This window comes from Phalaenopsis equestris, unplaced genomic scaffold, assembly GCF_001263595.1.
Source record: "Phalaenopsis equestris unplaced genomic scaffold, ASM126359v1 Scaffold001216, whole genome shotgun sequence".
Lineage (NCBI taxonomy): Eukaryota > Viridiplantae > Streptophyta > Magnoliopsida > Asparagales > Orchidaceae > Phalaenopsis > Phalaenopsis equestris.
In genome coordinates this window covers 436,040-460,692 of record NW_018165655.1, presented here as the reverse complement: position 1 = coordinate 460,692, position 24,653 = coordinate 436,040, and the positions used below count along the sequence as shown (strand labels likewise).

Below are 24,653 nucleotides of genomic sequence, written 5' to 3'. Positions count from 1 at the left end.
TCATCACCAATCAATATTGTTAGTCTTAAATGATTTTTCACTTTAGTTACCACTCCATACACAACAAATTAGATGACAAAGTTTTGCATAAATTCAATATTTTGTGAAGAAGTGTGATCTAAAACTTCATATACATAACACATCACCGTTGTTAGACGATTAAAAAAAGCTTTCACTTCATAAAACTATCCTACAAAGCATGCAAAATAATTTTTTTTATTAATTATACAAATTTCTGAAGAAACCCAAACATAGTTTTTATAAACAACACAAATGAGCCTTATTTGGGTCGTACGAAAAGGTTTTCACTTCATTAATCAGACTATACATAACAAGTTACATGATAAATTGTTGCATTAATTGAATTTTGTTTTCTAAATAAAGACAGCATAAAACTTCATAAACATCGCAGATAAGCATTGTTGGAACTTCAATTAAAAAATTTACTTCAAGAAAGTATCAATGCACATCAACAAAATAAAATAAACTCAGTGCTAGTTCAACATATTTTTGAAGAATCCTAATTAAACTTCTTATAATTATAACCAATCAATAATATTATTTCTTAAATAAGACTTTTAGTTCGGCAATCACACCATACACAGCTAATTAATTGCTAAATATATACATAAATTTAAGACTTTATGAAGAAATCTAACCTAAAGCTTGATAGCATTTCAATTTCTAAAATTCTGCATTAATACAACAAAAAATATACAGACAACTAAGTATATGAAATTACATGGATTATCCTAACAAATGACACTTAATTATACAAAAGAATTTTCTAAATAAATAAATGTACAGAAACATATCCATTTTAAACCAAAATTGAAATATTACATGATCTTTCTCAATAAATAAATGTATAATACTTACCAGTAATAAAGTTGCTCGCATTGTCAGAAATTTTATAAACTATAACATCTTAAAATTTAATTGGCTTTGAAGCTAAAAATAGTGGCCTCCCTAAGATACTCTGGATTAGTAAAATAAAGTATCTTAAACATGACATTGTCCTTCAAATGATTTTCAACCCTAAAACCTTCCCGTCTTGCACCCCTACCGGGTCGAGGAAGTAACTAAGGGGGTGAAATAGGAGAGAAAACATAAACCCATTCGACATAACCTAAGCTTTCAAAATTGTCATAATAACACGAAGAAGACAGAAATGCAGAAAATCTTTCGCCAGACTCCTAACTCAAGAAAACACGTAGTAAAACGAGAGAGCGGAGTAGCAAAAACTCTACACTTCCTTACATCCATACCAAAAAAAGGTACTGAAAATTTATGAGTAATTACTTACCCAAATTTCTCAGTGTTCTCTTTCCTCTTTTCTGCTCTGGAGTTCTCTCTACTTTTTACTGCTACCTAGGTTGTGTTCACACATTATACAATTCAATTTAAAAATATACGTAGCATCATTACAAAATAAGTAAAAAATCAATAATACAAACAATATTAAAAGTACCTCATAAGAGGTAATAGAAGCAAATCTCAAGCTATCACAGAAATTCATAGAATTGACGGATGACCTGCACAAATACTGTAGTTCAGAGTTCTACGGTCCAATTAACCACCAATTTGAAAACTAACGACTGCCATGGACAATAAACCAGATCATAAATTCAAATACTTCTACAAACGCAGAAATAAAAAATCCTCTTTACATTCAATAAGTAAACACATCCTAACATGATTTCTGTATTATGCAACAAATGCATACACCCACCAAATCATCTCTCCATGTTTCTCTAACGTTGTGATGCACCAAAATCAAAAAAGTAAAATATATTTCTAATTTATAAATAAAGAAGCACTGCTCATTGGAAAGTAGAAATCATACTACAAATATGATAATAACAGCCCTAACTCTCACCCACCGCATATACTTCGGACTTTTTGATGAAGTTCCAACCATTATATTTAAATGGCACATGTTTAGCTATGCTGCAAATTTGGTTTATTGTCATTGTGAGCACCCAAAACGCAGTAATCTTGAAACCATCTCTAGAAAGAGGCCATAATCTGCAGGAATCTCCGATCATTAGAGGAGACTTCAATCTCCATGGCCTTTTCAGAAGGTTGAGAGAAATGTCAGTGTAAGTGGGATCTTCTTCTGCTTTATATTAACTCCAGTACAATGCTCAGGCAAAAAGAAGATAGTCAGCATCATTTAACATATCCGCAGCAGTTGGTGGTAAGTTATGTTGCCTCGAGACACCTTCCCTAACCTTCGCATGTGTCTCTGCATCATGTTTGAACATGGAAACCAGCTGCTGGAGCTCAAGCTTTCTAATATTGACCTGCTCTTCAGTGGTGAGCTTCTTCAGGCCAAGATAGAGCAGGCCAAACCCAATTAATACTATTCCCATGAGGAAGAGAAGTCCAGAAAACAGTGCAAATGCATAGGGAGTGTTCTTAGCGCCAGGGATTCCATCCACATTGATCCCAAAAAGGCCCGTTATTATGGAAAGAACCAGCCCACAACCCCCAAAGATCCCCAGGTTATGAGTAATTCTCAGACTTTTATCCTGATACACAAAATTCATAGAACTATAAAGAATGTGGGCTATTAAAGGTATAGAAGCTAAAACATGATTGTAAGCTCGTAAATACCTGCAACCATGCACGGACTGTGCTTTGAAGGACGTCTTGAATGGTAAAGAGTCGTCCACGAACTGCTTCTTGCTCTTCTAGCATTTCTCTTGTAGTCTTTCTGATTCTTTCCAGTAAACTTTTTGTGGTAGTTCCCCTCAAGTGCTGTAGAAGCTCAAACACAATTTCTTCTCTTGCATGTAATGACCATTTAACTCTAATAACCTGCCAAAACGAGATGGATAATTGAGATACTAATTGAGATTTGGAGAGTTATTTGTAATATTTCAATAGTTTGCGTAACAAATTCTTCTAATAGAGAATATTGAAAACTAACAAATCCTTTTAATAGAGAATATTGAAAACTAACATAACATCTAGAGATTAGAGAACAAGTATTTGATGTCAATATTAAAAAATAAATGAGACATCCAAAATGGAAGTATAAAGAAAGTAAAATTTATGAGTTAAATAACAATGATGTGAGAGAATCATGAAATACAAAGTAATATAAATATATATATATATATATCCGAGAACTAATTTAAATTTTTTTACCACAAAGATCAAGTATTTGCAAAAAAACATGGAAATGTATAGTGAAGATCTAAAAAATATAAAAGAGCTATATGTATGATTTGTTATGGAGTGTAAACCGAAATGCAAAATTTATAATTATAATTTAAAATAGAAATTTGAAAATTTATTTATTAAATTTACAATGAAATAAGAGAACATAAATACAGTACTGCATAATTTAACTATGATGCTTAAGCTTATAGGCTAAAGGATTTTTTTTTCAACAAAAAATTTTTGATAACTGTCAATGAAAAGACCATAGAAAGAGGAACTACTTAAAATTGTTAAATGAAAAAAGCAAAAAAATAGAATACACCATTAACACAAACAGTTACAAAGAATGACCACCTATCAAAAAAGACACATGAGACCCTCAATAAAAACGCCCAACTTAAATCAGATATATTTTGGAGAGTGACAATATATTTTCTTGTCCAATTTGTCCCTTTAGCATTAGCAAATTCAAATTTTTATCCATATGTAGCTTGTAGTAGACTGGGGAGCCTTGGGGTATGTTGGGCAACTACAGTTTAATAATAAGTTGTTGCACAAACTGCTACGTAAAGATTGCTGCTGACAAGCTGGTTGTCTGTTTCTTTTATGCAGTTCCAAAATAGTTATGTTACAGCTAATTCTGGATAAATAATCATTCTACCCCTGTATAGTAATATTGTTTGTAACGAAGTTGTTCATACCAGTACATTCCATACTTGAAAGCATATATTCAGTGCAGAACATTACAAAACAAATATAGACACCTTATTAAACAGTGAGTAGCATGACTATCAAAATTAATAAAATGATTATTAAAATAACAATTAATAATATAATAACATTATTTTTAAAATGCAGATGAAGTATGTCACGAGATAATTCATCCTTCAAAGATACTCCAAACGGATGATCACTTTCAGGGGTAAAATCTTTCAGCCCATCTACCCACTAAAAATAGTCGGTTTTATGTGATTCTCAATGGGCACCCTATAAAACTATCTCCAGTAGCTGTGGTTAACGCAAGTGAGCAGGAAACACTGAATTCTATAGTAGCAATGCAACCCTCTAGAGGTACCGGAGATCCTCGAGTCCATCCTTCCTAATCTGAAGAAATAATAACTAAAAAACAAGGATAACTGGTGAGATCTATGTAAATGACCGCCTACACAATTGTCAAAGATGGAGAAAGGAAGAGAGAGTTGAGATCTACATCATAAATTATTGAGAAAAAAATGGAGGAAAAACCAAAGATTGAGAGAAAGAAAGCCAATATATCAAAAAGCAAAAATTGTGTTTTGGTGGCGAGCCTAGGGTTTGCCACGAAGTGATGGAATTTTTTTTATAAGCTTCAAGAGGTGTCAAAGTACAGAAGCATGGGTTCAAGGTTTAAAAGGTTTGGGCGAGACGTCCCAGAACACGCGAATAGAGACGAACTGGCTCTATGTTTGTACTGCTCAAGTCCTAATTCGGGTTTCTCGCCTAAGAGGTGGGGTCAATCATCCCTATAGGCATATTAGCTTTCTAATTTTGAACTACAATTCGAGTTTTAGGTCGTTCCAATATTAGTATTGATCTTTGAGAACTATAAGAACACTTTTGGAATTATCTTATTATAGGATTTATCCTCTAATTACCCTCCTTTATGAGTGTTGTATCGCATTCTCTTTCAGGTGGTAAGACTATTACTTGAGCAAAAATGAAGGGTGGATCATCCTCAATGTCCTATCGTTGACCTAGCCACCAGCCCCCTTTTCCTAGCTTTGTAGTTCCCTGACTATTATTATAATTCAGCTTTCATTTTATTTAAGGGATTTTATAATCTCCCCCACTTAACTAAATGATTTCATCATTAGTTTTCTTAAACCAAAATCATCCACCGAGCAAGTCTTCTTATATTCAGACTGGTGTAATGCTCACAAACTCTTAATCATCGAGATATTGCCTGCTTTGGCCCAATGGTCTCACAATGTTGCCACATTAGTGTAACTTTCTATGAGGTCATCCATCCCATGAATGCTGACATAAAGGCACGCTTAATTATGGAATTTCTAATGAAATTCCTATCATTACACCAAAAGCACCTCGATGTTGAAAAAATCAACTTCATTTTACCTATGAGTTTCACAATCTCTCACACTTAAGTAGCTGACGTCCTCAACAGTTTCCTTAACACAAATTCATCCACCATGTAGATATTTTTGTCTTTAGATTAGTTTAATGATCTGATACCATTTGTAATATCTCAAAATCTCACTCATCGAGAAATTATCCGCTTTTGACTTGATAGCCTCATAGTTTTGCCCCCATTGGTAAAACTTCCTTGTAGATCACCCATCCCAAAATGCTCCTAAAAGATCACGCTTAACTTTAGAGTTTATGGTGAAATTCCAAGTATTACACCAAAAAGCATGTGGATATTTAAGAATTCAACTTCATTTAATTAAGGGTTTTCACAAAACCACTTAAAAATTTTAGCTAGAACATCTAAATGTGCTTTGGAAAGCTTCATAAAATTGAGCAGCATTTCTAGAATTTATATGGAGATAAGGTCATATTTGCCCTAGCCTTGATGATGTTGGGATTTAATTTGGTTTTAGCAGACTATAAGTGTGGGAAAAACTATAGTCGTGTTAAAGAAAGAATGAACAAGAATCCCACAACAAAAACTTACTTTTTTTGCAACAAGAAAGAAAAATAAGAAATGAATTGAAGGATAAATAAACTTTTCATATCAAAGAAATAGAGAGGTGAAAGATTGTCAAATCTCCACCTTCTTGAGTCGGTCAACAAGCCTTCAAATCTTAGATGAAAATTCATGCTTCTTTTCTCAATCAACTACCAATTTCATTCAGTAAATCAACAATTAAACAATCCCAAAGAAACTCCAAAGGCAATAAGGAAAACAGAGAAAACAGGGCACATAAGGAATAGACATTTTTTAAAAGGAGTGGAACTAAGGCCATAGAGGAATTAGTTGCATTAATCAAGAAGAATAACAATTCATACAATTGGCTAAGAAGAGAAACAAAAATGATACTATAATTAAAAGTGAGAGTACTCACATCAATATCGCATGACTTGCTTTTAGATTTCAAATCATTTACTTTTTCACTTCACCTACTTTAATGTAACAAATATAAAAATATTCACAATCATTGATTAAATACCCAAGTGGTCATTTTATACATATATCAACGCTCAATTATTCGATTTAATAAATACTAACTCATTAAAATTCTAACATTTTAATTTCTATTTATTTTATATTTATCTTTATTTAATATTATACTAGTGTGTGTGTTACTTCTGACGTAGTTAAAATAACTCTAAATTAAAATTTAAATTAAACTATCCTCACTTAATATTTGATTTGATTGAACATACAATCAACAAATAATAATTAAACATGTATAAAAAATTCATACATTAATACTTTAAAACCAATACAACTAATAAGGCTTGGCTAAACAACATAGTCCTGCTTCGAAGCTCAGATTCCTTCTCTACACGAACCTGCAAGCTAAGGCAGAAACGATCTCACCTCCCTTATTCCTTCTTCCGTAACATGCTCACAGCCCTTTCCTTCTTCTTCCGTTCGATGGCTCCGGATGGTCCCTTCTCCCACATAAGAAATCGCTCGATGCTCTTGTCCCGCATACAATTCACACAGAACGACGTCTCACCCACGCGTAAAGTCGTTCAACATGTTATTTCCTCCCACTTCTCCTTCTCCTTCGCACCAGAGCCGCTTGACACTTCTTTCGTGCAGGACAATAAAAATAAGCAAGGTTGAGAAAATTGCACCGGGCATCGAACAAGAAGAAGAAAAAGTTCAAGGATCATTGGTTCAATCGAAGTTGAGGGTTAAGTCGGATGATGTAATAAAATATAAATTTATTTAAATGACATAAATGATATATTTTAAAATAATTGATACTTAAAATATAAAATAAATACAACAATATTTAAATAATAAACACGACAATAATTCCGATAAATTATTTTAAATATGAAATATAAGGGCAGCATACTAGATTATAATAATTTAATATATATTGAATAAAAATTAAATAATGTGAGAATCAAAGAGAAGTAAAATCTCTCAAGATTTGCTCTTCCTCTCATCCTGAATTTTCCATGTGGCTGAATACATTTTTGCTCACCGCGTAATCATCTACTTCCACAAAATTTCATTTAAATATATTGTTATGGTTCTTGGCTCCATTTCCAATGCCTTTCCTCTCCATTGGATACTCCCATATCCATTGGAAACTTCCCATGCAGAGCCTCTCTCCATTGGAAACTCCCCATATCCATTGGAAACTCCCCATGCAAAGCCTTTCCTCTCCATTAGAAAGGCCCAATGCAGAATCCTTCAATTCAGGAAAAAATCAGTAACAATTCTTTTTTGCAAAAGCTATCACTTGTGGGAAATGCCTTGACAATGCAGTGAAATTCATACTGCGCAACTGACCTCTCTTTGCACCAACTTATTGAATTGGCCCTGCATCTGTCTTCAAGAGGATAGAGGTAAAAATCACTCTGAAAAGATCCACAAAAACCTCCCAACTTACTATCATATTGGGCACATCCCTCAGTCTATATTGAAGCCACCACGCATCCATCAAGCCCAAATATAGCTAAAGGTATTCTTCAATAATCAAGTCACATCAAGCGATCTAATATATTTTCTATCCTCATCAGTCAGTTCTTCGCTTCAATCGAATCTTCAATTCCCTTGAAGAAAGATGGACATAGATCTTGAAATATTTTCAAGTACTTATCCAAAACAATAAGTTCATCCTAACTAGAGTGAAATTTGGGCTCTTGAATCAGTTGAATCATGGTCATCATCGTCTGCGTCAGGACATTTGTGTTCACAGCTATGGCAGGTCGTATTTTTTCATTTCTTAACAAACTCCCCTCTTCTATAATATCGGGTGCATCCATATGACTGAATTAACATAATTATTTAGTTAGAGTTAACTTAAAATTTTAATTTATTATTTTAAACTTTCTTGTAATTATTCTATTGGTTTTTTCATATATTGCATTAAATAATCTTAAACTATTCTCTGATATTACTTTTTTCAAGACCCGACCTTAGAATTAGCCAAGATGGGTACATACGGTCGGACGGTTAAAAATATAATTTTGCATATTCATTTCCTATAAGTAACATTTAATAAATAAAAGAATCACTGCAGATATGAAAATTAAACTATAGCAGTTATAAACTTAACTTAGATTAGGTTGCCTTGATCTTTTATAAATATTTTCTTTTCTATTGCACATATATTAATCGATTAATTTAACCTGAAAAGCTAGTTTAAAACAATGTTGAGCTAAAAGTTGGTGAATACTCATACACTTAAATCATAATAATACAATGAAAAAAAAACAATATGAAAGCCAGTCAAACTTTATGTAAATCAATTTAAGAGTAATTGAAGGTTTATACTTTCTAATACGATCATTCAATGTAATTTTAAGCTTTCACTATATCTTACTGTAATGTTGACATATAAATATCCATTTTAAAAATGTGTATATAACCATCACAGGAGCATTGCATAAAATTTTTACCATTTAAGGTACATCAATATAAATATTAGTTTTCATTTAATATTTGCACGGATACTTTAGCGTTCTCCACTAATACCAACATGGGTGACTCCATTATTTCTAGTATACACATAAAATCACTCTATGCAGTTCATATCATTCACAATTACATATTGCTCAATATATAATATTTAATATTATAATGCATAAATTTTGCATAATGAGAGATTATGAACATTCATATCAAAATGACTAATAAATATTAAGAATAGAGAAATCAATTGCATTAATCAAGCATGAATAACAATTCAAACAATTGGTTCAAAATGGATATAAAATGATAGTATAATTTAAGAGTAATACTCATCTCAATATCGTATGACTTCCTTCTAGATTTTCAATCTTTATCTTTGACTTCACCTTCTTTAATTTAATACTTATAAAAATAGTCATACTAGCTAATTAAATACTTAAGTGGTCATTTTATGCATATATCAAAGCTCAATTATTTAACATATATTATTCACTCGAATCCTAAAATCTTACTTTCTATTTATTTTATAGTTATATTTAATTAATATTATACATATGTATGTATGTATGTATAACACTTCTGATGTAGTTAAAATAACTCTAAATTAAAAGTTACCTTAAACCTACCTCACTTGCTCTTTGGCAAATAATAATTATATGCATATATAATTCATAAAATAATATTTTTAAAAACCTTACCTCTAATAAGGCTCAGTTAAACAACATAGTTTTCCTTTGAAGCTTTGTTTCCTACTCTACTAGAACCTACAAGCTCGGACAAAAACGACCCCGCCTCCCTTCTTCCTTCACACACCCGCAAACCTTTCCTTCTTCATTTCAATTGATCAGGATGATCCCTTCTCCCACAAGAGAAGTCGCTCGATGCTCCCATTCCGCGCATTGTTTGCATGGAAAGGCTTCTCACCCACACGCGGAGTAGTTCGACAGGTTCCATCTTCCCACTTCTCCTTCTCCTTCGTACTAGAGCCGCTCGACTCTTCTTCCTTCACACAGGACAATCGAAATAAGAGAAGAAGCTTTTTTATTCTCTGCAAGTGAGACATCGGTCAACCCCTCTTGCTCTCACCAACGACATCAACTCCTTGCCCTAGATGCACACAATGTGTCGCTCCACCCACATGACTCGCAAGTGATGTCTATCACAGCCTTCCACCTCCACACACGAGTTATCTTCCTTCTTCCTCTTCTTCCTTTCCCTTTTCCTCTCCCGCTTTGGGATTTCTCCTTCACCCTCTCTTGTGCTTCTCCCCTTTATTTTCTTTCAAAGGAATGAAGGGATAATCCTCGTTTTGATTTCCTGAGAGCGTCCTGTATCCTTCAAATCTCACTTTTTAAAATGTTTAAAATTGGTTATTACATTAATTATTTCTCTCAAAATTTTGCATAATTTCCTCCAAATTTAAAAAACCTAACTTCATATGGAATTTTAATTTTCAATTTTTTTCCATGTTAGTCCATAGTAATTAAAAAATATATAATTATAGTCTTATACAAATAAAAATTAAAAGACAAAAAAGCTAAATAAATAAATCAAGTAAAAGTCCTCATTATGTGCATGCTACATGTGACTGACTCTATTGTCTGTGCTGCATCAGTTTCAATTGTGACCTTTACAATCTTTTGAACCGGCAACATTATTTATTTCATTGGAACCGAAATTTAAATGAACCAGCAAGCAACTGAATCAATGAGGAATGTTGTGAGTTCCTAGATAATTCTCATGATGGCATCTATAAAGTGCATTTAAGAAAGCTTTGCCTCAAAGTGTAAACACTAAAATGAAAATGCTTTGCACAACCAAAGTGTCAAAACCTAACAAAGCAATGCAACTCCGCTTAATAATTCTTCACTCAAAAGTAATAATTGGACAAGCATGTCCTCTACTCTATAAATTGACTCCATGTTCTGAGGCAATCTTACCTCATCATACCTTAAAGCAAACCCCAAGTGAAAAGAACCTGGCAAAACATTAATGACTAAAAAGAAAGAAATGTACCTGTGTTGCCAACCTTTTGATTTCCTGATTTAATATTATACTGAGTAGATTTAGATCCTCATAAGTTCTCCTGCCCAATAATACATAAATATATATAGCATCACAATCAAATATAGACTATAATTTAATAAAAGGTAGCATTAAATATTTTTTTGAACCACATCAACATCATTAAAGTTGATGAATGTACCAGTTCACAAACTTCAACTCGATTTCATCAGCAGCATCAAAAACAAACTTGCGAAATAGTCTAAAAAATTAAAAAAAAAAGCACATCAGAAAAGAATACAAATTCAGAATAATGACAATAGCTGTAGAAGTTAAAATTAGCTATAAAACCACACAACTTTTCTATTACAGAATGGATAGGTAAGATGCCCAGAAAGTCATGCAAAATGGCAGCCTCGTTGAGAACAAATGCCATTCCTAGTGAATCCATTAAACCATAGTTTAGTTGATAAGAAGTTGGTTATGGTAAACAGCATATGCTATAATGGAGCTAATGAAAATAAAAAGTGAAGCTGATAATGCTATCACTTAAGCCCATCAAAATAAAGAAAAAACTATTGTTCTTTATCAGTACTATAAGCCTTATTCCAACTATTTGGCATGGGTTTATGAATTATTTTCTTCAATTATGTATGTGAATATTATATGCTTAGGTTACACCAATCTATGTTAACAACTTCTAGAAAGATTATCCTTAACCACCACCTTTTACCTTCTAATGTGTAACAAAGAGGATTTTAAATATATAAAGGAATGCGGTTTCCGAGAATCACTCCAAATAAGGTTTCATCAAAGTCATGCTAGGTTTTGGACTGACTCCAAGAAAGAAAAAAAATATTCACACATTAAGGTTTCTACCAAAAACTAACCCAATTGAAGATTGAAAAAATAAATAAATATTTTCCTTTCAAATACAATGTGCATTTACACAAGCACAGCTTACTCAGCCCCAAAGAAGAGACAAAAAAAAAATAATAATAATTTTTACTTGATTAATAAAATATGATGACTATCCTGATAATTTGAGATTCTAATCAATCTCATAAGATCTCCTTTTAAAAATTGTTTACAGTCTATGAACCTTCCAATAAATTCTATTATCATCTACCTATGCTTTTCACATTGAATTTATATATTAGCCTTATTGGTGCATCTTCAATATTATAAAAAGATTAATTCATCATGCTTTCACAAATCATCCAATTCAGTCGTAGTTCCATCAATCGACACTTTCGTTATTGCATGAATTAAGCATGAATAATGCTGATTCAAACAAATGATTTGGCCCATATGCTTTCCCTAGCAATTCAGCAGACCAAAAACTAAGAATACTTCTCAGCCTAAAAAGCTCAACTTATAAACTAGTTGAACAATATCTTTTGCATGATAAAAACTGGTGCTAAAAACATTCAGCCCATAATCAAATTACATTTGTAGATGGAGGTATTACATCTCAAAGCACGAATTCTTAGAAATGCAAGTTTTTGACTTTGAAAACCATATGGACATTCCGATTACTCTAGTAAAAGGAAAAGAAAATGTCCATGTCAATTAAGAGTTCTCTGAAAATAATTTGAAAAATAGCATGAATACTTTGCATTACTTCCGATTTTTGGGCATTATGTGACGGAAGATTTTGAAACTTCATCACAATAAACACATAAATCTAGATTCCAGATATTCACAAAAAAATATTATTTCCATTGAAAATGTTCTTCACCAGAAAAAACTTCTCTATTAATGAATGGGAGAGTTGCCTCATTTGGATCAAAATTCAAACTAAATCCACCACAAGCAGCCTTCTCAGCAAACCATAAGAGCAGGCGAGCATCTAAGATTTCACAACTTTAATGAGTCCTAAATGAACAAAGGCTAGTATCAGATCACGTGGTAGATGCAACTTCATGTTTACTTCAAGTAATACATTTTATACAGAAAAATAAGTCAAACAACTTTCATGTACTTCTTTCAATTAGTGTGCTCACAATTTTCTTCTAAAATTTCAATCCGTTTGTTCATAATTTTCTTATGAAATGACAAATGGGACCCACAAAATTCGGATCAAGGATTTACCGATCTCCGCCTTGACATGAATTTCCAAAGAATGTAGAATAGACATTCTCCACCTCTTCCACAAAATTATAATGTTCAAGAATGAATGCTAACCAAGTCTAAGTAATGCTCAAACTTCGTTATTGGAACTCCTAGGTCATCATATCGACAGGAGGTACACTTGGGGAGTCAATCTTTTATTTCAAAAGTTGGGAGAGCGAGAGCAGGAGAAAGACATTGTGAAGTAGTCGAGTCTTAGCCAAGCAAAGAACAAGGAGAAAAGAATCAGGTTGCAACCTTTCTATGCAGGAGAAGAGGAAGAACTAAGGGCTTCATGTGCAGGTGCTTGCATTTGTAGTCAACGTCCCCGCTTTCTGTAAATTTGTCGAAGATTACCGAGTCTGGCACTATGTTTTGTCGGCGTACGTGGAGGAAGAGAACTGATTGACATTAAGAAGAAAAGAGAAAAGAAGGCAATGGCTCAGTGTTGTGTGTGAAGTGGAGAGCTAGCCCTGACAAACCCTAGTCAAGCGACTCTGGTGCAAAGAGGAAGGAGGAAAGAAAACGACCGCATGCGAGTGCGGTGCTAGGTTGAGCCGCAACATAAAGCAGAGGAGGAAGAATAGAAAGTCAAATTGCATGTGTGTTAGAGCAGTTAACCTAGGCTTATAAAAGGTGACTTCAAGATTTTAGTTTATTTAATTAATCAAAAGTTATATATGTATATATATATATATATAAGAGATCACTCCGAGCAAACTTTGGTAAAATAAAAATTTGGACATTTAATTATATAAAATATTTTGTTTAATTAAATAGATGTTATTAAGTATGATTTAATGAATTTGAATATTATTTAAAGAAAATTTGATTCAATGAATTAGGGCTTCGGATCGTGGTTTGGAAAAAAAAGTTGTCAAAAAGGAAATGATAGTAAAAGGAAATAATTAGAGAATTAAGCTTGTAAAGAGGACTTTTTAGGAAAATGTGAGTAATTATTTTCTTATTGGCATTAGATTAATGATTTATTTAGAAGTTGCATTTCAAATTGATCAAAGTGAACTTGCAATATGGTTTTAAAAATAAATATTTCATTTATGTTTTATAGCTTCAAAGTTTGAAAGATGGCTCACAACTAGGAAGAAAATAATTGACATGTGAAAGTACATTTAAATAATTTTAAATTAATATGAAATGATAAGTAAATGCTTAAGTTAAAAAGAATTTACCCCATATAGTACTAACAGTGGATGTAATATACCCGTGTGAAATAGATAAAAAAAAATTGTAAGCTTTTAACTTTGGGTGCAAATTTTGAAGGTACCTATGGGTACAATTTTGGGGATACTTTTGAGTTTGACAACAATCCTGATATGAATTCTTTAAGAGGTTAAAAAAAGATAAATACTTAATTGAAACCAGAATAGTTCAATTTAGAATCAAAGCATACAGTTTGATTAAGTGATAAACTAATATTTTTTTGGTCATTCATGCATAGCATTTGCATATAAATTTAATGCATAATAAGATTATAATCGCTTACTAAGTCATGAAAACTTACTTTTAAATTTAATTATTTCTTTTAGAAAAAACTATAGATTAATGTCTGATATGAAGGATTTAGTTTGCAGGATAAGAACTACAATTGATAGGTATTGTGATTGTAGTTTCTTTTTATTATTTTCTTTTGAGTAGTGATATACTGTTATATGTTGGTTTAAGATGTTGTCTACAGACTATTTAGTTTTTTGGATATTTTAATTTATGTATAGTATACTTTGTGGTTTTTTGTGGTTCTTTAATATATATTGGAAGTTCATAAAATCTATGGAAAGCAAAAAAAATGCTAATATCGTCGGACCACAGTTCCTTGCTTGGTCTATCAGGTCAGATTGTGAAGAAGAGTTTTATGAGACATCCGATAATGTTATTTAGGTGCTTTTAGAGACACGGTAGAAGACCCTCCAATGGGAGGAGATTAAAACCTTTCTGTTATTTTCAACATGACTGATCTAACTCCATACTATGAGGAAATAGAAACTTCAATGATGAGGCTGCAACTACCACAATCAAGGGAGACTTACGCATATGTATGTACTTGGACCAATCAGTCCATGATTCCTGAGAGCCGATCGCACTATAGTTGTCTTGGGAGTGTCGCCCAACATGAGTGGGCTCACACTTAATTATCTAGGACTGTATATGTGTTTTGTTAGTGCATAAGGTTAAGATGTTTGTTGTGTTTTGCTTTAGGATAATCATCGACGTCTTCTTTTCCTTTTCTACGGCTAAATCCAAGGATTCTGAGTGGTTCTCTAACTGTATCTCATTCCTGAGATGGTGTGTATCCCCGTTGCTAATCCTCCACACTCCCCTGCATCGATTTCCCTTGATGTTGCCACTTTCCCGTTATTATTGTCATTTCCACCTTACTGTCGTCGACTTCCCTATGTTATTGCCTTCCCTTTGTTGTCACCGCCTTCCCCTTGTTATCGCCACCTTCCCTCTGTTATCGCCGCCTTCCACCTTGTTGTCACAACTTTCTCCCTTGCTACTAGCTTGCCAAATTCCATGGGTTGCTATAAAACAGCTCCCTCGACATAACCTACACCCTAGATCCAACCCTACTTCTAGTGTTTAATATTGTTTTGTTGTAATTTCTGATTTCCTAGTTATCTATTGTAATTTCAAACTTTGAATTTAGTAATAACGTTTATTTTCCCTTGAATATTTGGTAAGTTCCAATATTAAAGCGTGAAAAGCACAAATCCAAGTAAATGATATAAAAATCATAATAAACTATTGGGTGTTTAGTGCATGCCCTTCTCTGTTTCTTTAAGGCAAAAAAAAATTACATATTAATATCATGATCTTTAGATTTATTCTCAACAGTTTGTACCTCACTGGTCCTTGAACTAGGTTTGGATTCTTGAGTGCTCTAGAGATATGTTGATTGCTGCTATTTTTGTTTTCTCCCTAGCAAGTGTAAACACGAAACTTTTCCTACATAAATTGGGTGCATTGACAAGGTGATGATGGAGTTGGTGCTTGTAGTGAGGCTTTAATAGGTTAGATAAACTAATAAAGTCTGTAGGAGTTTGTGGCATTGGTGAGACTTTAATAACATGAATAAAAGGCATTGATTAATGTTCAATGTCCAAGAGTTCGTGGAGGGAGAATGATGCACAAGCTTACAACTCAAAATTTGTGTTGTAGTTGCTACAGTACCGCAAGAATAGCTATTGCAAGAAAAGGGCCGGAATAATCTAATTTTCTTTTCTTATATTTTCTTTCTTATTATCCTATATTCTTTTTAGTTTTCTCCTATATATGTATTGTATTAGGGTTTGGAAGTCATTTTTCTGATGTGTTTTTAGGATAATCGTCGACATCCGTTTCATCCCTTCGATGGCTATATGCAAGGGTTTGGGCGGTGCTTCGTCTGTTTCTCTCTCCTGACGTGGTGTTTATCTTCCATATCCTCTTTGCAAACCTTCGCCTTACTACCCCCCGACAATAATTCTTTTGTTGTTTTTCTTAAGTTTCCTCGTTGTCCAGTGCTTTTCCTCGCTGCCCCTATCGAAGACCGCCTTTCGTTGGTTGTCTCGTAGCCACCACATCCCTTGACACCATTCAAGCCCTCCATCCTCATTGCTATGGCCTCCAGCTCACCGCCAACATTGCTGACATCCTCCCGGAGCCAACATAGCCCTCCCCATCGACTGTAGCCCCCTTCCTAGCCTCCCCCCTCCTCATTGCAACCGCCACTGTTTTCACCCTTCTCGTTTGCTACAATCAACCTTAACATCCCTTACGTATCATCCTCTGACTGTCTACTTGTTGTCTAGTCCAAGGAAAAATGTTGTCTTGTTGTTCTCTTCTTATCACCCGCCTTTTCCACCCCCGCGTCACCTTCCTAACCCTCATAGATCACCACTATCACCGAAGGTCCACCCTCATTGAGTGTTTGTGTCAAGTCAGTTGCTATTTTCTATTTCAGTGTCTATAATTTTAACCTCTATTTGCTTTTGAGTAATAAAATTTATTTTTCCTATTGTGTTTTAGGTTAACTCTGATATAGAGAGTAATAAATGATCAAAAATGCTTCAACATTGAAATTCATATCCTTAAATTTCCTCTTCTTAAATTTTGTGTTTGTAGTAAAGTTGGTGTTTTGAAGGAATGTTAAATCTATAGAATTATAAGATATGTACGTAAATCCGCCATTTATATATTATAAAATATATTAAATAATTTCAAAAAAAATCTAAGGATATTTTTTAGATCACCTTGGCATGCATATAGTTTAATTTCATGTGTATTTGAATTTAATGTATCATTCTAATATTAAAACCCCTTTATTTTAATTACAAAACAATTAATAACATGCTTAATATTATTATTTATGGCTCAACTAACCTTCTCTAAGATAAGTGAACACGCCTTGAACACTTTTAAACATTTTATTTTATCTTTTTTATTTTATTTACTATTTATATTTTCACAGATTATAATAATTATGAAAATAATAAATAATTCCAAAAAAATCATGAATATTTGGTGAATATTATCACTTTGATTAAAAGTATTCGGAGCATTAACCATCTCCTTTATTGAAAACTAATTAATTTCAAAATTTTCTCAATCAAAGCTAGATTTTTTAAATTATTTAATTTATTAATAAAATAAGTTATGATCATTTATTTTAATCATCAATAAGTATTCAAAATTGAGATCTTAAATTCAAAAATTAAAAAAAAAAAATTGTAGGTGATTTTAAATATCAAAACTACTAATTTTTTAAATCATTAAAATATAAAAAACGGTTAAAAAAGAAGATAAATCCATGTTTAATTTTCATTAAATTGGATTTGGATCACTCTAAGCTAAAATCTAATTTAGAACATATGAACACACTTGCATAAGAGACTGTCCAAAACAAATACTCATATAAGTTTATTTGAATGGACTTGGTGTATTGGTCATTTACGTTTACATCATGCATTGGTATCTAAATCACATTCTATGATCATACATAACATCCAATACTCTTGGTTTCTCTCTTAATTGATCCCTTGATGAGCAGATCAGGTTAGAGTTGATTAATATGGGTCAAGAAAGCTACAGCACATCTGAGCATAGTATTGATTGATCCATCTCTTCTAATAGGAATCAACATTACATTTAGTACATGCCTTATGATTGCACTCACCCCATCCTATTATTATCAAGGCTAGAACAGTCATTCACGTATATCTTTGATTGACATTTTCCTTAGAACCACTACAGCTTGGTCTTTTAATAAGCTTTTGATTTCATTATACAAAACCTTTGAGCATGAGTATCTTGTTTGATTAAGTTTTAACCTGATCCTCGGTTGAGTTAGTTTGAGTAGCTTTGATCTACGTATACTTTTGAAAGTTTAAATAGATCTTCTAAAACTATTGTTCCGCATAGGCCTACCACAACTTGTCTAAAAATTTATTTATACCCAAATGTCTTTCATTTATTTGAAAATTCATCTCTTAATTAAAAATAAAAGAATGAGTATCTAATTATGTTCTAATCTAATCATTTTCGACTGCACTTAACATATCCATGCTCTTTTGACTAGATTATTCATGTCATAATCTAGTCATGTTCTTTTAACTAGACTATTACTTATATTCACTCTTTTTTAAATAAACTATTTTATTTTGGTTAGTCATGATACTTTGAATAGATCATTTCATTTAGTCCATTATGCTCTTTTAACTCAATCGCTAGCTTTAGCTTGTCATACTCTTTAGACAAACATATTCACATCTTGGTTTAATTACAATCTTCTGACTAGACTTAGTTATAGCTTAGACACCACAATATCACATTCACTTGCCTAAAAAATTATATATATTCACCATCCAAAGCAATTCTTAATGAAATACATCCATCACAAAAACTAATTTAAGTAGGTTATACCCATACAATTTAAACTTCACTTAATGTTCTTCATAAATACTTGGACCCTTTTGATCTTTTAAAACATTGAATAACATTTGAACACTTGAATCTTGAGTTAAGTAATTATTAACATCAATCATCTATCCCTAAAATTGATATATGCATTTGTAACTCCATATAATTTGAGTTAGCACTTCAATTGGTTCAATATGTAGGCTTAGCATTACAATCTAGGATTGCCCTATGGCTATGATAAGTTTGTTATTATTATAAGGCAATGGTTTATCTGACAAAGATATTCATTCCATCCTATCCAAATCGCATATGAATGGCCAAGAATACAAATAACCTAGAGAATTTAATCTTAAATTTAATAAATTAAATCTATTATTTATACCATCCGTAAGTTTACACTTTTAAAATAACTTTTAATTCAAGTCTTTTAAAAAGTATAATATTATATATCTATTTTCAAATATCTTTTAACCCTATTAAAGGCTTCTCTTCAAAATTAATTTTTAAATTCAATAAATTTTATGTAAAAGAACTTAATTTAATTTGATTATTAAGACAAACTAATATGAGTAGACCTTTGACCACCTTTTTGACCTTACACTAGATGCTATAATAGACACACATTTGTTGTTTAACTTAAAGTAGATTCAGGTTATTACTGCCACAGCTATGCTCTTGTGATAATTTGACTAATGCTATGTGGCTGATTATGCTATTTTTCACTCCTGCCTTTGTTATGCGATTGTTGCATTAGATGTGGAACTGTGGTAAATATTATTTCGCATTAGAGGTGGATCTGTGGTAGATATTATTATCACTTGTAGGTGTTCTACACATAACTAAAAAGTTACTAATTTCTACAAGAGCTGTGTTATAAGAAAAAAAAATACCAATAATTCATTTGATAGCTACATCAAACAATAAATTCATATGCAAGTTTTTTAAACTTTGTGTTATAAGAAAAATACCAAAAATGCATTTGATAGCTACTTCAAAAGCTACTTCAAACATGATAGCTACTTCAAACAATAATTTTTTTAAGTTTTTTCTTTTTTCTTTTTCACTTTATGTACAAATTATTAAACTATTCGATACGCCAGAAAATCTGTGTATTACTCGATATTCCTATATACTTTAGTACAAACAACCATATACACACACATACAGGTTTTTTCCCCTTTCTGTGTGTATTATTAAACTATTTGATAAGTCAGAGAAAAACTGTGCTGTGCTTGATATTCCTCTATACTTAACTTTAGCGCGCGCACACACATACAAACATATATATACTCATATATACACATATATACATACTTTCTAGTAAAAAAGTCTTACGAGTGAAACAAGCTACAAACAAGGGTTTCCAACTAGCACGCTTTCATATCGAGAAGCATCTTTCAATTCAGACATTAGAAGTATACAAGATGATCTAGGAAGTAAAAACAGCAGCAAAGGAAACCCAATACTTGCACCTTATGCTCGTGTGCAAGTTTCTCGCATATTCTATTTATGTGCAAATACTATGGTTAGATTATTTATACAAAGTCTATCTGTATTTTTCTATTGTCATTGTAATTGTATCCACAAACTCAACTGCATCCATTCTCAATTTTCTTTTATACTCTAGACTTTATTCTTTTAAGTGTTTGAATTGCATCAAGTGTTTCCCATTTTCTTGTGTTATGTTTTGCTTATAAACCAGGTATCTAGGCTCATCAAGAAAAATCATTTTCCAAAGTTCAAATAATCTTTTAATCAACTTTAAATAGGCCCTATAAAAAATCAGAATGAAAAAATTTGCATTAATCCTAGAACTTTTTAAAGAGTTTTAATTATTTTGAGTCTTTAAGAGAAGATACAAAGCGGAGCATATCAGCACTAAATCATAATAGACGCATAAATCATGACATGGCATGGTCTTTCTTGAATATAGCTAAAGCCTTCACTTAATTATAAATATTTTCGCACGCATACATGCCTCCAAGGGCACTTTAATTCTCTTCTCTACCACCCTACGTAATTAATTAAAAATATCAAAATTTTTGCCTAAAACCAAGCTCAGAAAGTGGCAGCCTTGATCAAGATAAAAATCTAAGCACATTTAATTAGATTTGACTCATACAGTTGAGTTTTATGTATCCACTCTTTGCAGGTCTTCTTTACACCTCTACAGATTAGAAATCATATATTGTTTTCAGTTCTACTAAGTAAATTCATTTGTCTAAGAAACTATATCACTTCCTTGTCTTCCTTGATTTGAGATTATGAGATTACTCTAGATATATAATTCATAATTGCTAGCTGCTTGTTTCTCACGGTCAGGCTAGCTAGACAGCCTTAAAGGCTAAATGAAGTCAAGCTTAGCGAATTAGGACAACAGATTCATGAAATTCAGACCAACTGAGCCTGACTCATGGTGATTTATCAATCATCATTCCATGGAGTTTTGAATGTGGAAATTCAATGTGGAAAGAGGATCATCCACTTACATGCAATGATAACCTTCTTATAGTCTAACTTGCCTTAACGCATAGACTAATTTTTCTAGAGAGTCCATTCCTTTAATATTATCAAATCATAATACAAGCATGACTCTTTTATTAATATCGTCCCTTGAAGATGTTATAGATTGTAATTAACCTTAGGAGATATTTTCCATTTGATAGAACAAATGAGCCTGAATCTCTTAGTTGTAACTTCAAACTATAAATAAAAAATATTTCATTTTAAGAGTCTTTTAAATAAGTTTAGGTAAAACTAATTGGAATTACTTCACTAGATATCTTTTTTACTTTTTTTTTTTATGAAATCACCTATAAAAAATGCACCCTCATATTATACCTTTTTCTTTCAAACAAATGTTATGTAATTTAGCTCACTAGCATTGACATCAATATAGTGTTGTAGCTTTAAATTGTTATATTTCAGTGCAGAATGTTAGTATTACCATAATGATTCCATATTTCTAAAAGAGATGACTTGATTTTAAAGTACATTTCTTAAAGCATGCTTATATATATATGTATATATATATATATACAATGTTTTTTTTTCTCCCTTCTTTTTGTGTTGAGGATGTAAGTGGATGGGTCACCCTTATGAGTGAGTTATGTATCTGTGTGTGCGCGCGCGCGCGCGCCGCAAGCCGTGGTCTGTTGGTTGGCGGGGTTCACTTAAGTCGCCTCAGGTCACAAGTTCGATCCCTAGTGGTGCTAGGTTCCCGAATATTTAGGCACATGACGCGGGCTCTCATCATGGGGCATTGCGTATGAGAAATCGGTATTTGGGCCTCTGCCAAATACTGATTTCCTTTTGAAAAAAAATAAGAAATGAAGAAAAAAAAAAGAATATATATATATATATATATATATATATATATATTAACATATTAGGCAAGTTAAGTGTAGTTTGATGCTAGTGCAAAATGCTAGTGCAGAATGATAGTGCAAAATAAGAGGCTTTTAGTAAATTTAGAGCAAACATCAAGAGGGGCACTTTGAACTTTCATTATTTTGCTAGTAAAAGCGAAAAATTTTTATTTACCTATCATCCCACCGAGAAAGGCGGCAAGTTAAATGTGCTATGACCTCATGCACAGATTTAGGAGCTGCACTTCCACCAGCAAGAAGTAATTCCTACAAAAGATCACACAATCAAAATTATGATCTATACTAGATATGAATTATTAGTTGTACAAAATTATGAATCGCACACAAGTATGATAAATGGCTTGTATTTCTTTTGTAACCACCTGCACTTCAGTGATCCCTAGAACATTTATGTTTGACGCAAAACCTTTAACATGCATCGCAGTCACTAAAAAATTTTGAGTTTGCCAAGCACGAAGCACAACTGGTACATCATCTTCATTGCAAATTGGATCACCAACTGATTGCCCCAACAGCTCAAATAACAGCCCTCCTGCTACTCTGACAGGAACCTGAAAAACTATTCATTTTCAGTAAAAACAAAAAAGAAAACATCCCATATATATATATATATATATATATAAAGTTACCAATTAAACATAATTTAAAAATGTTAAAATATTCAAATTGAACAAGATTAATTCATATTGGAATAAAAGTTGCATTTCAGGAATCAGATTTCAAAAGATAGCATTCGCCATATTTTTTTTACAAAAAATTAAAAAAAAATTTACAAAACCAAAAATCAGCTCTGTTATGGGTAAAACATGCTAGCTGCTCAATACCACAATAATATATGATTCCAGTTCTTGCAAAAAGAATAAGGCATCTATTCTCAATAAATATCAAAAGCACTCTTGTTCACAACAAAGACTGCTGCTTTCAAAAATTACCATATGTAATCATCATAGTAAGGCTTTAGAAAGATACAGAGAATAATTACAAAATCACACAGTGAAATAGATTTTTTTTCTAAGCAGTTCCTTTTCCTTGCTATGCAACACCTTAATTATCTGCTTATCCCAAAAATTTTACAAGCACAATAAAGAAACTAACACTGGCCTAAACCCAAAACCCTCATAATTTATATCTTGGACAACGTTTTGCAATTCTTCCAACAGGTCAAACATTTAAAAAAAGAGTTCAAATTCGCAACCATAACTTTTATGTCAGTATTATCAACCAATATAAAATGATTTCTAATTTCTATATATACTAAACAAGCATAAGTGGTTCTAAAAGATGGCAAATTTCAAAATAAATTGAGAGGTGACTATCAAATCATACATATAATTACTTCTAAAAGTTAGATGTCCCACTTGATATAATTGTATTTTGAAATAAATATTTCAATTAATGCTGTCACTATATGAATGTCATTTTTTCTAATTTTGAATTCAAGTTGAAACCTTCAATCATTTTTGAATGCTGCTTTATTTATAATACACACACACACACACACACACACACACACACACACATATATTATTTTATTTTCTCAATTTTTAATCACTTCAATTCAAATCAGTCATTAGTATAGCTAATAATTTCATTATTTTTTAAATTATTTTTAGCATCCCGTCCAAATCTATTAGTTGTTTAATAGAAATTTATGCGTTTGTGAATAGTACGGAATCAGAATTTCACAGAATCCTAGTAAGGAATCACAATTTCACAAAATTTGAGTTGTTCGAACTATATATATTTAACACCATGTTTGCATTGATATATTAGGTGCATAGCCTGAAAGCTACATGAACCACATAAGGGCTATGGGTAATCTAAAGAGACGAAACAATAAGTTTCCTTGTTATAGGATAGAATCTTCTCCTGTAGATATATTAATTTATATGTACAATTAAGTTTCATTGTTAATCCAATGCATGAGACGGTAAAAAAACTGAAATACAACAAACAGTAAATTCTCAAGTTGTTTGAATCCTCAAGGCAATCGATTGTTGAAATTTCAATAAAAGAAAATTGAGAAACCAGAACAAAGCGTGTAGGAAATCTACATAACTTCAATAATCCATCCCTAGGGTAAATGCTATAAGTGGCCTAGAATGAACACTACTCTGGAGAGTAAAGTTATGGAAGCGCATAAAGACCAACGATATCTCCATCTAGTCAAAGCAATTATAGAAATACAAGATGCTACTAATATAAGTGTCACTGGCTAAAAACAAAAGCATGCCTTGACCTCTATAAACTCTGCATGTAGAAACAAGTATTGAACCCGAAATGTGTCTCGTATTGTCAACATAGCTACATTATTAAAAGGAAACTAATACTATGTTAAGATGTAAAGCATATAAGAAAATATGAGATCCTTGCCACGTATCAATGCCAACAGGATTCATGGCACATCATGAGCGAAATACAGAAAAACTAAATCACAGTCATTCGTGAAAATTTTTAAGAAA

At 32.1% G+C, this 24,653-nt stretch overlaps 1 protein-coding gene across 4 annotated transcripts in view; it reads right to left on the bottom strand.

Annotated features, from left to right (window-relative positions):
• Window positions 1-1,550: 1,550 nt before the first annotated feature.
• LOC110033540 overlaps window positions 1,551-24,653 on the bottom strand; it is a 37,852-nt gene continuing 14,749 nt past the window's right edge. For 3 of the 4 annotated variants that reach the window (XM_020737559.1, XM_020737560.1, XM_020737558.1), the window contains 6 exons: window positions 22,554-22,742; window positions 22,346-22,437; window positions 10,977-11,036; window positions 10,787-10,856; window positions 2,620-2,823; window positions 1,551-2,534 (listed from right to left, as the gene is read on the bottom strand). In XM_020737559.1, the coding sequence (XP_020593218.1) occupies window positions 2,148-2,534; window positions 2,620-2,823; window positions 10,787-10,856; window positions 10,977-11,036; window positions 22,346-22,437; window positions 22,554-22,742 (1,002 nt within the window). In that variant the 3' untranslated portion in view covers window positions 1,551-2,147. The remainder of the gene's footprint in view (window positions 2,535-2,619; window positions 2,824-10,786; window positions 10,857-10,976; window positions 11,037-22,345; window positions 22,438-22,553; window positions 22,743-24,653) is intronic. The other variant, XM_020737561.1, reaches the window with a different exon arrangement.